We start from the raw sequence: 16,155 nt of genomic DNA, 5'->3' as shown, positions 1-16,155 counted from the left end.
ATAAGTCGGCAGACATTTAGGACTGAGATGAGGAAATATTTCTTCACTTGGAGGGTTGTACATCTTTAGATTTCTCTACCCCCAAGGGACGTGGATGCTCAGTCAATGGATCTAGTCAAAGCTGAGATCAATAAACTTTTAGATTCCAAGGGATATGGAAATAGGGTGGAAAAGTTTGGCCACTGCCTTAATGAATGGCAGAGCATGCTCAAGGGGGCATATGACCTACCCCCTGCTCCTATATTTTTTGTTCTTATATAATACTCACTTCTTCAGTGAAACAATTCACAACTTCAACACTTTCTCAAAAATGTTTATATTCAATAGTAAGTTAAACATGGTTGACTAGTATTTAAAACACTGCTAAGCAGGCTGTTTACATGTTCAAGTACCACCCTCTAATAAACTGGTACAGGTTAGAAGTGGATATTACAGAAAGGACCCAATTGAGCACGCTTGCAGCACACTGTCTGCTGCTCTTAAAAACAAACAACCATCACCTGAATTACCGTCACATTGGAATAATTGCTGAATTCATGCACTGATGGCCAACAGCCTGATGTGGCCTGGTCCTTCCCTACATTGCAGGTGAAGCAGACACTGTGCCATCCTTGGCAGTTCTCTGAGCGACTTCTCTATTCAGAGAGATTTTATTAATGGCATTGGTCTGAGTTAGGCTTCAAATGCAAACTCCATGTACAGCCCACTTGCTCAACCGAAGTCTGAAATCCAGATCCAGTGATCCCTCTCAGTTGGGTTGCATCCAAACTCAAGCCCCAGGAGTGCCAGCTGTGCCTACGAGGGGACTGGTCCTTTCACTGCTTTCATCGTTTCCTATCTGAGGGTTCTCCACCACCTGAGTTATTTCATCGACTAGCTCACAGCTGGGGTTGGAAAAGGCTGACAATGGTAACATTATACGATGCATTTCTCGTTCACTGGCTCGCTGCTCCTGCTTTTTCTTCAAGTCTTGTCCCCTGGAATAAAATTGTGTAAAAGCCTTTTAATTCCACACACTGCCGAAACATTTCCACATAATAATTCACATCACAAAATGTCCCAAAAATTGACAATGAACTACATAATAGGATATTAAGACATGTAACTTTTCTCGTTTAAGATGCTGGAACTGCTCTTTGCTAACTCCCTTCCTAACAGCACTGTGGGTATACCTACACCACATGGACTGCGGGGGTCCAAGAAGGGAGCTCATCAGCGCCCTCTCAAGGGCAACTAGGGATGGGCAATAAATGCTGGTCCAGCCAGCGAAGCCCACATCCCGTGAATGAATAAAAAAACTAAAGGCTTGAACAGAGACATAGGTTGTAAGCAGCATCTTAAACGAGAAGAGAGAGTTAGAGGCAGAGGTTCAGGGAGGCAATTTCGGACCTTAGAGACGAGGCAGCTGAAGATAATCAGATTGGCCAGCAGCTCTCTTAAGGTGGGACACCCCCCCCACCCCCACCGAGTGAGGAGTAGAAGTCCTGCCTGCAGCCACTTAGCACTCATTTGAGTGTGAAATGACTGTGGGGCACTCGGAGTTGGTGGGGGTGTGTTCCCCACCGAATCTTCAGGTGGCGGGAAGCGAGACCCTGCCATCTGAAAAATTCAGGCCATGGATAATGGTTTCAGCAAAAGATGAGCTGAGCCAGGGTCAGAGATGGGCAAGACTATGCAGCTGGAAGTAGACTGTGTTGTTGATGAAACATTCATAGGGTTCGTAAGGTCAACTCAGGGTCAACAAAGAACCCAAGGTTTCAAACAGCCTGATTCAACTTCAGGCCCAAGGAAAGAAAATAAGTCAAAAAAAAACAAAAAAACTGCGGAAGCTGGAAATCCAAAACAACAGCAGAAATACCTGGAAAAACTCAGCAGGTCTGGCAGCATCAGCGGAGAAGAACAAAGTTGATGTTTCGAGTCCTCATGACCCTTCAACAGAACTAAGTAAAAATAGGAGAGGGGTGAAAGCTGGTTTAAGGTGGGGGGGGTGAAGGGAGAGAAGTGCGGGGGGGTGGTTGTAGGGACAAGCAAGCAGTGATAGGAGCAGATAATCAAAAGATGTCATAGACAAAAGAACAAAAGAATGTGTTGATTAAGAATGGATAGCATAGTACAGATAGCTCTAGTGGGGGTGGGGTGAAATAAGACTAAAAGGGCAGAAAAGTTATAGATTTAAAAATAATGGAAATAGATGGGAAAAGAAAAATCTATATAAATTATTGGAAAAAAACAAAAGGGAGGGGGAAGAAACAGAAAGGGGGTGGGGATGGAGGAGGGAGTTCAAGATCTAAAGTTGTTGAATTCAATATTCAGTCCAGAAGGCTGTAAAGTGCCTAGTCGGAAGATGAGGTGCTGTTCCTCCAGTTTGCGTTGAGCTTCACTGGAACAATGCAGCAAGCCAAGGACAGAAATGTGGGCAAGAGAGCAGGGTGGAGTGTTAAAATGGCAAGCGACAGGGAGGTCTGGGTCATTCTTGTGGACAGACCAAAGGTGTTCTGCAAAGCAGTCACCCAGTCTGCGTTTGGTCTCTCCAATGTAGAGGAGACCGCATTGGGAGCAACGAATGCAGTAGACTAAGTTGGGGGAAATGCAGGTGAAATGCTGCTTCACTTGAAAGGAGTATTTGGGCCCTTGGACAGTGAGGAGAGAGGAAGTGAAGGGGCAGGTGTTGCATATTATGCATGAAAGGTGCCGTAGGTGGGGGTTGATGAGTAGGTGCTGATGGAGGAGTGGACCAGGGTGTCACGGAAGGAATGATCCCTACGGAATGCCACCGGTGGGGTGAAGGGAAGATGTGTTTGGTGGTGGCTTCATGCTGGAGTTGGCGGAAATGGCGGAGGATGATCCTTTGAATGCGGAGGCTGGTGGGGTGATAAGTGAGGACAAGGGGGACCCTATCATGTTTCTGGGAGGGAGGAGAAGGCGTGAGGGCGGATGCGCGGGAGATGGGCCGGACACAGTTGAGGGCCCTGTCAACGACCGTGGGTGGAAAACCTCGGTTAAGGAAGAAGGAGGACATGTCAGAGGAACTATTTTTGAAGGTAGCATCATCAGAACAGATGCGATGGAGGCGAAGGAACTGAGAGAATGGGATGGAGTCCTTACAGGAAGAGGGGTGTGAGGAGCTTTGGTCGAGGTAGCTGTGGGAGTTGGTAGGCTTGTAATGGATATTGGTGGACAGTCTGTCACTAGAAATTGAGATAGACAGGTCAAGGAAGGGAAGGGAAGTGTTAGAGATGGACCATGTGAAAATGAAGGAGGGGTGGAGATCGGAAGCAAAATTAATAAATTTTTCCAGATCCCGACGAGAGCACGAAGCAGCATCGAAGTAATCATCAACGTACCGGAGAAAGAGTTGTGGAAGGGGGCCGGAGTAGGACTGGAACAAGGAATGTTACATGTACCCCATAAAGAGACAGGCATAGCTGGGGCCCATGCGGGTACCCATAGCCACACCTTTTATTTGGAGGAAGTGAGAGGAGTTGAAAGTGAAATTGTTCAGCGTGAGAACAAGTTCAGCCAGACGGAGGAGAGTAGTGGTGGATGGGGATTGTTCGGGCCTCTGTTCGAGGAAGATGCTGAGAGCCCTCAGACCATCCTGGTGGGGGATGGAGGTGTAAAGAGACTGGATGTCCATGGTGAAGAGGAGGCGGTTGGGGGCCAGGGAACTGGAAATTGTTGATGTGACGTAAGATGTCAGAGGAATCACGGATGTAGGTGGAAAGGGACTGGACAAGGGAAGAGAGAAGGGAGTCAAGATAATGAGAAATGAATTCCGTGGGGCAGGAACAGGCTGACACGATCGGTCTGCCAGGACAGTCCTGTTTGTGGATTTTGGGTAGGAGGTAGAAGCGGGCCGTCCAAGGTTGGGCAACTATCAGGTTGGAAGCTGTGGGAGGAAGATCTCCAGAGGAGATGAGGTCAGTGACAGTCCTGGAAATAATGGCTTGATGTTCAGTGGTGGGGTCATGGTCCAGAGAGAGGTAGAAGGAAGTGTCTGCGAGTTGACGGTCAGCCTCCGCGAGGTAGAGGTCAGTGCGCTAGACAACAACAGTACCACCCTTGTCAGCGGGTTTGATGACACTGCTAGGGTTGGACCTGAGAGAATGGAATGCAGTAAGTTCAAAGAGAGACAGGTTAGAATGGGTGAGAGGAGCAGAGAAATTGAGATGACTAATGTCACGCCGACAGTTCTCAATGAAAAAATCAAGAGAAGGTAAGAATCCAGAGGGAGGGGTTCAGGTGGAGGGAGAATATTGGAGGTGGGTAAAAGGATCCATTGAACAGGGAGAGGACTCCTGCCCAAAAAAGTGAGCACGGAGAAAAGACGGCAGAAGAAGAGTTCAGCATCGTGCTGAGCCTGAAATTCATTGAGATGAGGGCGTAAGGGTATGAAACTAAGTCCTTTGCTGAGCACTGAATGTTCAGCGTCGGAGAGGGGAAGGTCAGGGGGTATAGTGAATACATGGCCGGGGCTGGGATTGGAAGATGGGGTGGGGACGGAGGGACAGGCAGGGATGGAGGGTCCTAGATGAGTGTTGGTGCTGATGAGTTGTTGGCGCTTGCATTCCTTAGCACTTGAGAGGAAGAGAATAAGTTTCTTGTTGAGGCGTCGGATGAGACGAAGAATAAAATTAAACTGGGGGCACGCGCAGCTTTGAAAAAGGGTGCGGTGGTGCTTCTGGAGGGAGAGGTCGAGTGTGTTCATATGGTGGCGCGTGGCACTGTGTGTGGATCTCAGAATGCGAAAGAAAATGAGTCAGTGGCTAAGGATCGCAGTTTGTGACAGGGACTAAAAATAACTCCTTTGGTCTACCCAACATTTAGTTGGAAGAAATTTGTGTGTGTCCAGTGCTGGATGTATATCCTTGGTCTGCCTGCATGGATGTGGACTTCTTCACAGATTAAAGCATTGGCATTTGATCTGCACTTTGGTAGAGGTAAGAGGTAAGGTGGGGCCTATTAAGGACAAAGAAGGTGACACATGCTTAGCTACACAGGGCAAAGCTAGAATACTTAATGAGTACTTTGTATTGGCATTTACTAAGGAAGAGGATGCTGACAAAGTATCGGCAGGAGTGGAGGTGATAGAAGTAATGGATGGGGTGAAAATTGATAGGCAGGAAAGGCTGGCTATGCTTAAGTCACCTGATCCAGATGGCTTGCATCCCAGGTTGCTAAAGAAAGTGGGGGTGGCAATAGTGGAAGGGCATGTCATAATCTTTTAATCTTCCCTTGATAAACAGGGAGGTACAGAGGATTGGGAAAAGGCAATATCCAAAAAGGGTGCAAGGACAGTCCTAGTAAGGCCGGTCAGTTTAATATCAGTAGTGGGTGAAGTTTTGGAAACAATCGGGGGAAAATTAACAGGCACTTGGAGAGATTTGAGTTAATTAAGGAGACCCAGCATGGCTTTGTAGAAGGCAGATCATGCTTGATTAATTTCACTGAATTTTTTTTAAAGAAGTGACATAGAAGGTTGATGAAAGGAATGCAGAGGATTTTGCCTACATTGATTTTAAGAAAGCATTTGTCAAAGTACCACATAAAGGGCTGGTTAAAAAACATGAAGTTCATGGAATGGAGGGTCTATGTCACCTTGGATAAAAAAGTTGCCTTAAGGACAGAAAACAGCAAGTCATGGTAAATAAAAAACAAAAACAGAATTACCTGGAAAAACTCAGCAGGTCTGGCAGCATCGGCGGAGAAGAAAAGAGTTGACGTTTCGAGTCCTCATGACCCTTTTTTAAGTCATGGTAAATGACTGTTTTTCAGATTGGAGGATGATAGACAGTGGTTTTCCCCAAAGGCAGCTGTATTTATTGATTTAATATAAATTACTTGGATATTGCAATAGAGTAAAATTTCAAAATTTGTCCACAATATCAAACTTGGAGGTGTGACAAACAGTGAGGCTGATACCAATCAACAGCAACAAGACAGACAGGATAACAGAATGGAAGTGGCAAAGTGGCAGACAAGTGACAGATGGAATTTAATACCGAGAAGTGAGAGGTGATGTATTTTGGCAGAAGGGATAGGGAGAGGCAATACAGATATAATGGCAGTTCGAAAGAGTGAGCAGGGAAAGAGGGACCTGGGGGTTCATGTGTCAATCTTTGAAAGCAGCAGGACATACCTGAGAATAATTAGCAAATCGTAGAAATCTTGGACTTCAAAAATAGGTGCATCAAGTACAAAAGCAGTGAAGTTCTCCTCTTTATAAAGCTCTGGTTAGGCCACATTTAGAGTTCTGCATTCAATTCTGGGTCACCACAGTTTGGTGACGTGAGGGTCACTGAGTGGCTGCAAAGGAGTTTTACCTGAATGGTTTCAAGAAGAAGGCTTTAGCCACAAGGTAGTTTAGAGAAGCTGAGGTTTGTTCTCCTTGGAGCAAAGTAGGTTCAGGGGAGATTTGACAGAGGTGTACAAAATGTTGATGGACTTTCATCAGGTGATGTTACAAGGACAAGGGTTCACAGATTTAAGGTTTTAGGCAAATGATAAAAGGAGATGAGAAGATTTTTTTAAACACAGAACATGGTAATGGCCTACAACTTGTAGCGCATGAGTGTGGCAGAAGCAAAGTTGACCAATGATTTCAATGATATGGGCTCTTGGAAGAAGAGAAACTTGCAGGTTATAAGGGATAGAGCGGGGGAATGGGGCTGACTAGATCGCTCTACAGGGAGCTGGTATGGGCTTGATGGGCCAAATAACCTCTTCCTGTTAAGACTCTATGACTAAGGGAATTAAAAAGAATGTGGTAGTGATAGGGGACATTATAGTCAGGGATAGAATAAGCCTTGGACCTAGATAAGACGCAGCAGTGTTCCAAAAATATACAAATATCTTTTACTGAAAAACTGTTTATAAAGCGGCTTCAGAAACTGAAAAAGGGTATAAAAGATTGAACACATTGGAGATCGGATTATAAGTTGAAATGTGTGGCTGAAAGAGTGACATGGGTGGCAGGATTTTCAATATATGGACCACCGACATCATTACTGGGGAACGAAGGGTTCCACTGGATCAGTTTCTACAGTGTCCTAGTAAATCAAATAACTAGGTGGTAGATATGATTTTAAGCTAATAAATAGTTAGGTGTCTGAAGATGCCTGTGTCCAGTGGGGTTCAACAGGGGTCGGTGTTGGGTCCCTTGCTGTTTGTGCTATATATAAAACGATTTAGACTTGAATGTAGGAGGGTTGATCAGCAAGTTCGCGGATGACACAAAAATTGGTGGGGTGGTAAATAGTGAGGAGGATAGCCTCAGATTATAGGAGGATGTAGACGGGCTGGTCAGATGGGCTGATCAGCAGCAAATACAATTTAATCCCGATAAGTGTGAGGTGATGCACTTGGGCAGGATAAACAAGGCACGGGAATACATGATAGGACCCTGGGAAGTACCGAGGATCAGAGGGACCTTGGTGTGCATGTCCACTGATCCCTTAAGGTAGCGGGACAGCTAGATAAGGTGGTTAAGAAGGCATATGGGATACTTGCCTTTATTAGCTGAGACATAGAATATAAGAGCAGGGAGGTTATGCTCGAACTGTATAAAACGCTGGTTAGGCCACAGCTAGAGTATTGCGTGCAGTTCTGGAATCCGCATTATAGGAAGGATGTGATTGTACTAGAGGGAGAGTGCAGAGATTTACCAGGAGGTTGCCTAGACTGGAGAGTTTTAGTTACAAGTAGAGATTGGATAGACTGGGGTTATATTCAGTGGATTGGAAAAATGCTAATATAACACCCTTATTCAAAAAGGTGGGTGGGGAGGCAGAAAGTAGGAAACTACAGACCAGTTAGTTTAACGTCTGTCGTTGGGAAATTGTTGGAATCCATTAGAACCATAGAAAAGTTACAGCAAAGGCGGCGGCCATTCGGCCCAACTTGTCCGTGCCAGCCTGAGGACACCCAGGTGCCCTTTCTAATCCCACCTACCCGCACCTGGCCATAGCCCTGCAGCTTACAGCACTTAAGGTGCAGATCCAGGTACTTTTTAAAAAGAGTTTAGAGTTTCTGCCTCTACCACCAACTTGGGCAACGAATTCCAGAAACCCACTACCCTCTGCGTAAAAAAGTTCTTCCTCATGTCCCCCCTACACCTTCTGCCACTTATCTTGAATCTATGTCCCCTGGTTCTAGATTTCTCCACTAAGGGAAACAATTTTATCCTGTCCATTCTATCTATTCCCCTCATAATTTTGTACACTATTAGAAGAGCAGAGAGGATACAAAAAAATAGGCAGGTAAACTCAAAAGAAAACCCAAAGATGTTTTACCAGTACAATAAGAGCAGGTGGATAACTAAGGGAAAGGTAGGGCCTATCAGGGATGTACATGACAATTTGTGCATTGATGCAGAAGATGTGGGCAGGGTTCTCAATGAATACTTTGTCTCTGTCTTCACTAAGGAGAGGGATGATGCAGACATTCTAGTTAATGAGGAGGAGTGTGAAACATTAGATACAATAAGAATAATGGGAGGGGAAGTGCTGGAGGGATTATCTCACCCTTGAAGGTGGATAAGTCATCAGGGCTGGATGGATTGTATCCCAGGTTGTTAAAGGAAGCCAGGGAGAAAATAGCAGATGCTCTAAGGATCATTTTCTAATCCTCACTAGATACAGGTGAGGTACCATTAGTTAACAAAGGGTGCAAGAGATAGGCCAGAAAATTATAGACCGGTCAGTCCGACTTCAGTGGTGGGCAAGTTACTGGAATCAATTCTGAGACAGGAAAAGCTGTCACTTGGAAAGGAATGGATTGATCAGGGACAGTTAGTATGGTTTTGTTAGGGGAAGATCGTGTCCTACTAACTTAATAGAATCTTTTGAGGAAGTAACAAGGAGGATTGATGAAGGTGGTGCAGTGGATGTTGTCTACTTGGATTTTAGTAAGGCATTTGATAAGGTCCCAAATGGCAGACTAGTCAGGAAAATGAGATCTCTTGACAGAGGTGGGGGCACTGGCCCCCCGGGGTCGGACAGGCGGGGGCGCTGATCCCTCACACCACTGGGGTCGGGCGGGCGGAGGCGCCGGCCCCCCGGGGTCAGATGGACAGAAGGACACACTATGAAGAGACAGGAGGTATTAAGGGGTTTAATTAACAAATTTGTAAGTGGTAAAGATAGGTAAATCCCCAAACCTGGAAGAAATGTATCCTAGATGTTAAGGGAAGTGAGGGAAGAAATTGTGGAGTCCTTGACCATCATTTTCCAATCTTCCCAGGCTGCATGTGTGTGGACAGCTAACATTGTACCATTGTTTGAAAAGGAAGAAAAGGGATGGAGAAAATTATTGGAAAAGAATTGAGGGACCGTGGCCTCAAAGCCTCGTCCCCGACTGTACCAATGGTGTTGGGGCAGCTCAAGCGTGCAGTGGACTCTTGTCCAAGCAGGGGTCAGCTCGGATGGAATTTCACATCGGTCCCAAGCCCCAAAACCTCCCTCGAGAGCTGTGGCCCCATAATTTGAGCCGTCTCGTGGAAATTCCCTCTGTGCTTTTTCCTTTCCTGTACTGGCTGCTGCTGCCCACACTTCACATCCTCTTCCTCACCAACCATGTGGACACGTCGTGGCATTCCAACTGTCATCCAATGGAGGCAGGGGTCCACGGTGGAGGGCTCTCTAGGAGGGAGTCCTACCCTTTTCCATCAGGTATCTGATGTGGAGGGTACTCATGCAGCAGTCCCATACAAACCCAGACTGCAATGTTCACCAACTCCCTGGCCACCTGTATTTTCTTTGGCCTTCAATGTATATATGGGTTGTGGGCAATTGCACTCCCTTTTCAGTTTTCTTAGTGAGTTGCTCTTTAAGTTTTGGCTGCGCCTCAACTCTACGCTCCTGATCTTTGGCCACCCAGTAAGGAGGGGGCAGGCAGGAAGGAGGACCTCTTTGTAAGTCTGCTCCTGGGCCTAGCCAAGCTGGCCATTAACAGGCACGGGTAGCAGGCGGTCGTCTGGCCTGACTGACTTCCCATCTATCATAGCTACATTCGCAGTTGGGTGTCCCTGGAGAGGAAGCATGCAGTGTCCACTGGCACGTTTGAGGCCTTCCCTGACCAGTGGGCATCTCCAGGAATGGAATGCTTCCTCATCCCACAAAATGAAACTTTAATTTGAATCTGCAACGTTCCTTTAAATTTTTTCTTTAGTTAACAGTGCCCCTAAAGGGCTATCAATTGGTTTAATTGTTTTTTTCAATTGGTTGATTTGTTAAATTAATTTCACTCGAGTATAAATGGGAGACAGGGATGACAGTAGCATAGCAACAACACCACTGGGCTTATAATCCAGGGCCCAGGTTTATGCTCTGAGTGCATAGGTTCAAATCCCACCGCTGTAGCTGGTGGAATTTCAGAAAAATTGTTTTAAGCTCAATGCCTTCACCAGCTCTGAAAGGGTAGTGAAAGAGATTGACGCCGAGTAAAAACCCTCAAGTAATGGATTGAAACATGATTCAAAATATCGACAGGAGGACATCTTCTTGAAGTATTGTTTATTAAAAGGGGACAGCTGGGATACCGAGGGTGAGGGGAAAGCTATGAGACTGAACAAGTCAATAAAATCTCTCAGTAAAGAAAAGCTCTCTTGGTTTTGACTTCACCAACTGGCTTGGATTCCATAACATTTCCAGTGGGATCCTGAAGGCTCAGTACTAGATCCTCTGGTATATATCAATGATTTTGACCTGAATGTGGGGAATATGAAGTAGTTTGTAGATGACACAAAAATTGGTCATATGGGTGACCCTTCTAAACCTGCAAGCTCTAACATCTAGAAGGACAAGGACAGCAGATAGATGGGAACACCGCCATCTGGAAGTTCTCCTCCAAGTCACTCACCATCCTGACTTGGAAATATATCACTGTTCCTTCACTGTCACTGGATCATAATCCTGGAAGTCTCTTCCAACAGCACTGTGGGTGTACCTACACCATATGGACTGCAGTGGTTGAAGGCGGCAACTCACCACCACCTTCTCAAGGGCAATTAGGGATGGGCAATAAATACTGGCCTAGCCAACGAAGTCCACATTCCATGAATGAATACATTTTTAAAAATCCTAAGCTTTATTAAATGGAGCTTAGTGTACAAGAGCACAAGGTTATAGAAGGTTAAGGTTATAGAAAACACTGGTTCAGCTTCATTGGAGTATTGTGTCCAGTTCTAGGTGTCACACTTTAAGTGAAGACATTAGAGAGAATGCAGAAACAATTCACAGGAATGGTTCCAGGGATCAGGAACTTCAGTTACACAGAGTGGAGCAGTTGGAATCGTTTACCCTGAAGAAAAGAAGGTTGAGGGATTTGATAGAGGTGTTCAAAATTATGAGGGGCCTAGGCAGATAGGGAGAAACTGTTCCCACTGGAAGGATCATGAACAAAAGGGCTCAGATTTAATGTAATTGGCATAAGGAGCAATGGAGACATGGGGAGAAAATTTTCATGCAGCAAGTGCTTAGGTTCTGGAATGCCCTGCCTGAGGGTGTGGTGGGGGCAGGTTCAATCGAGGTTTTCCAAAGGGAATTGGATTATCTGAAAAGGATGGATGTGCAGGGCCATGGGGAGAAGGCAGGGGAATGGAACGAGGTGAATTGGTCATTCGGAGAGCCGAAGCAGACATGATGGGCCGAAAGGCATTTTTCTGCGCTGTAACAATTCTGTGATTCCGTGAAAGATGAAAGCTGTAGAGTGCAGGAAGAAATCAATGGACTAGTCATTTAGACAGATGTGGCAAATGAAGTTCAATCCACAGAAGTGTGAGGTTTATGCATTTGAGGAAAGCTAACATGGTGAAGGAATGCACAATAAATTGAAGGATACTGAGAAGTCTAGAGGAACAGAGGAATTTGGAGTGCATGTCCACAAATCCCTGAAGGTGGCTGGACAGGTAGACAAGGTGGTCAAAAAACAAAACAAGGCAGATGCTGGAAACCTGAAACAAAAACGGAAATGTTGGAAATACTCAGCAGGTCAGGTAGCATCTGTGCAGTGAGAAACAAAGTTAACATCTGATTATCTTTCATCAGATAGATAAGTTGGTGAAGAACGCATATGGGGCTCTTGCCTTTATTAGCCAAGAAACAGAATACAAGAAATAGGAAGTTTTGCTGGAACTGCAGAGGCCACAGCTGGAGTATTGCTGTTCTGGTCACCACACTATAGGAAAGATGTGACTGCACTACAGAGCGTACAGAAGAGATTTACGAGGGTATTGCCCGGACTGGAGACTTTTCGTTATGAGAAAAGATTGGATAGGCTAGGGTTGCTTACTTTGGTACAAAGGAGGTGAAGGATCTAAATAAGAACGAATAGAAAACCCTAATTGCCCTTGGTTGAGAGATCCATAGCTTGGAAGTATAGATTTAGGATAGGAGGTAGAAAGGTTAGAGGGAATTTAAGAATTTTTTTCCACTCAGAAGGCAGTTGGATAATGGAGCTCATGCCTGCAAAGAAGATAGAGGGAGAAACCCTCATAGCATTGGATATGTAGTGCTGTAATCTTCAAGGCTATTGATTGACAGCTGGAATGTGGGATTAGGCCAAATGGTTCCTTGCTGGCCAGCATGGACACAATGGGCTGAATAACCTCCTTCTGTGCTAGAAATTTCTATGATTCTATCACCATATGGAGCATAAATATTAACACAGACCAGTTGGGTCAACTGGCCTGTTTCTGTACTGTAAATCGTATCTGAACTAAGTGGAGCCCCCACCCACCCACCCCAACCTCCCACTACTCCCAACGCCCACCACCAAGCCCCAACCTTTACCCAATCTGAGGAAGCTAGTGACTGAAATGTCTGAAAACAGAAGCAGATGGGTAAATTGCCGCCCAGGATCCAGTTCAGGGTAACTGGGAAACATTGCTATCTCCTTGATTTATGACATCAATGCATCATTCACCACACATTTTAAAAGAAACCAGGGAGGAAACTGCAGAATCCTGGCCATCACTTTCCAATCCTCACTGGATACGGGCAAGGTGTCAGAGGATTGGAGATCTGCTAACATTGTATCTTCCTTTAAAAATAGAAGGAGGGAAGGATAGACCAAATAATTACAAGCAAGTCACTCTGACCTTGTTAGTGAGCAAATGAGGGACAGGATAAACTATCACTTAGAAAGGCATGCATTAGAAGCCATCTGATAAGGATAAATATAAACAAATAATTAAATATAAACAATAAAAACAACACAGAAACAATGTTCAGGATTAGGGGGAAAAGGCAGGAGAATGGCACTAAGTCATAATGCTCATTCGGAGAGTCAATGCAGACACGAAGAACCAAATGGCCTCCTTCTGCTCTGTAACAATTCTGTGATTCTGATTCTGAATTAATCAAGGACAGTCAGCATGATTTAAGGGAAGGGCGTGTCTGACTAATTTGATTGAAATTTTTTGAGGAAGTAACAAGGAGGATCGATGAGGGTAGTGTAGTTGATGTGGTCTACATGAATTTTAGCAAGGCCTTTGACAACCCCACATGATAGACTGGGTTTAAAAAAAAGCCCGTTGGATCCAGGGGAACGTGGCAAGCTGGATATAAAATTGCCTCAGTGGCAGGAAACAAAGGACGTTGATGGATGTTTTTATGACTGGAAAACTGTTTCCACAGGGTTCAGTACGAGGTCTGCTTTTTATGGTACATATCAAATGATTTGGACATAAATGTAGGGTGAATAATCAAGAAGTTTGTAGATGACACAAAAATTGGCTGTGCCGTAGATAGCGAGATAGATTGCTGTAGACTGCAGGAACATATCAATGGACTGGTCAGGTGGGCTGAAAAGTGGCAAATGGAATTCAACCCAGAGCAGTGTGAGGTGATGCATTTGGCGAGGTCAAACAAGGCAAAAGATTACATAATAAATGGAAAGATACTGAGAGGTGTAAAGGAAGTGAGACACCTTGGAGTGAATGTCCACAGACCCCTGAAGTAGCAGGACAGGTTGATAAGTTGGTTAAGGTGGCAAATGGGATCCTTTCCATTATTAGCTAAGGCGTAGAATATAACAGCAGGGAGGTTATGCTGGAACTATATTAAACATTAGTTAGGCCACAACATGAGTACTGTGTGCAGTTCTGGTCCCCACCTCATTGCAGAAAGATGTGATTGTATTAGAGAGGGTACAGAGGAGATTTACGAGGACGTTGCCAGGACTGGAAAATTGCAGCTATGAGGTAAGATTTGATAGGCTGGGGTTGTTCTCTTTGGAACAGAGGAGGCTGAGGGGAGATTTGATTGAGATGTAGAAAATTGTAAGGAGCCTGGTTTCAGTGGATGGGAAGGGCTTGCTTACTTTAGCAGTGAGGTCAGTGACTAGGGGCATAGGTTTAAAGTGATTGGTAGAGGATTAGAGAGAAAATAAGGATTTTTTTTCACCCAGAGGGTGGCAGGGGTCTGGAACTCATTGCCTGATGAAGTAATAGAGGCAGAAACCCTCAACTCATTTAAAATATGTCTGGATCATAGAATCACACAGCGCAGAAGAGGCCCTTCGGCCCATCGAGTCTGCACCGACATGTGAGACACACCTGACCTACCTACCTAATCCCATTTACCAGCACTTGGCCCATAGCCTTGAATGTTATGATGTGCCAAGTGCTCATCCAGGTACTTTTTAAGGTTGTGAGGCAACCCGCCTCCACCATCTTCCCAAGCAGCATATTCCAGACCGTCACCACCCTCTGGGTAAAAAAGTTTCTCCGCATCCCCCCTAAACCTCCTGCCCCTCGCCTTGAACTTATGCCCCCTTGTGACTGACCCTTTAAATAAGGGGAACTCCCTATCCACCCTGTCCATGCCCGGCATAATCTTGTACACCTCAATCAGGTCGCCCCTCGGTCTTCTCTGCTCCAACAAAAACAACCCAAGTCTATCTAATCTCTCTTCATAACTTAAATGTTTCATCCCAGGCAACACCTGGTGAATCTCCTCTGCACCCACTCCAGTGCAATCACATTCTTCTTATAATGTGGCGACCAGAACTGCACAAACTACTCCAGTTGTGGCCTCACTAAGGTTCCATACAACTCCACATGACCTCCCTACTTTTGTAATCTATGCCCCGATTGATAAAGGCAAGTGTCCCATATGCCTTTTTCACCACCCAACTAACATGCCCCTCCGCCTTCAGAGATGTATGGATACATACGCCAAGGTCCCTTTGTTCCTCAGAACTTCCTAGTGTCATGCCATTCATTGAATACTTCCTTGTCAAATTACTCCTTCCAAAGTGTATCAGCTCACACATTTCAGGGTTAAATTCCACCTCAAGTGTTGTAATATGCAGAGATAGGGACCAAATACCGGAAAGTGGGATTAAGCTAGGTGGCGCAGACACTATGGGCCAAGTGGTCTCTTTCTCAGTTGTAAACTATGATTCCATCTATAGAATGTAATAAAAATAGTGTCAGAGCTGGCACAGTGTGGAATCTTCAGCAAATGATTGATGCAGAAGTCAAACCCTAATACAGCATGTGCAACACATTATGTTCCATATAATCTATCTTATAGTATCTCCATGGAATCCTGTGTCTGGCACATCCTTACCGTTTGTAGATGTAGCCCAAGATGATGCCAGCACCCAACACTATTATAATGGTCATCATTCCAATCGCCAAAGCCTGACCTAGAGATAAAAGTACACCAATGTTACACTGTAGAAAGAGGAGGGGGATGAACAGAAACCTCAATCAAATCCCCTGTAATGTCCAATTTTCCCCAGGCATAGAGTTTAACCCAATCCCAGAGGTTGTGTTTCTCTTGATTAGTTGGCCAGCTAGAGGAAAACTGCTGAGAGTCTGGTCACACTAAGTAATGGGTGCCATCATAGCTCAAACCATAAACATGTAATCTTTCACTTCTGTTCTACTGGGTGGAAAAAGGGCAGCTTGGTTACAAATCGATAACGTATTGGATGAAAGATATAGCTGAATCAATCCCACAGTAAAGGAGCTATTATACTATTTTATAAGCCACCAAATAGTGGGAAAGAATTAGAGCAGTGGATTTGCAAGATAATTACTGAGTTGCAAGAACTATAGATGAGCAACAATGGGAGACTTTAACTAGCCAATACTGAATGGGGCAATAGTGTTAAGGGCAAAATAGGGAAGGGTTTTCTGAAGTGAAT

The 16,155-nt window shown here is 45.1% G+C and overlaps 1 protein-coding gene across 1 annotated transcript in view; it reads right to left on the bottom strand.

The window, feature by feature from the left end:
• Positions 1 to 297: 297 nt before the first annotated feature.
• pik3ip1 (phosphoinositide-3-kinase interacting protein 1) overlaps positions 298 to 16,155 on the bottom strand; it is a 70,808-nt gene continuing 54,950 nt past the window's right edge. Inside the window, exons 5-6 of the mRNA XM_041201917.1 lie at positions 15,573 to 15,651; positions 298 to 977 (exon numbers count right to left, since the gene is read on the bottom strand). Of these exons, the coding sequence (XP_041057851.1) occupies positions 770 to 977; positions 15,573 to 15,651 (287 nt within the window). The 3' untranslated portion in view covers positions 298 to 769. The remainder of the gene's footprint in view (positions 978 to 15,572; positions 15,652 to 16,155) is intronic.

The sequence above is a fragment of the Carcharodon carcharias genome, chromosome 13 (genome assembly GCF_017639515.1).
Source record: "Carcharodon carcharias isolate sCarCar2 chromosome 13, sCarCar2.pri, whole genome shotgun sequence".
Classification (NCBI taxonomy): Eukaryota; Metazoa; Chordata; class Chondrichthyes; order Lamniformes; family Lamnidae; genus Carcharodon; species Carcharodon carcharias.
The sequence above is the reverse complement of the archived record's forward strand: the minus strand, read 5'-3'. Positions and strand labels throughout refer to the sequence as shown.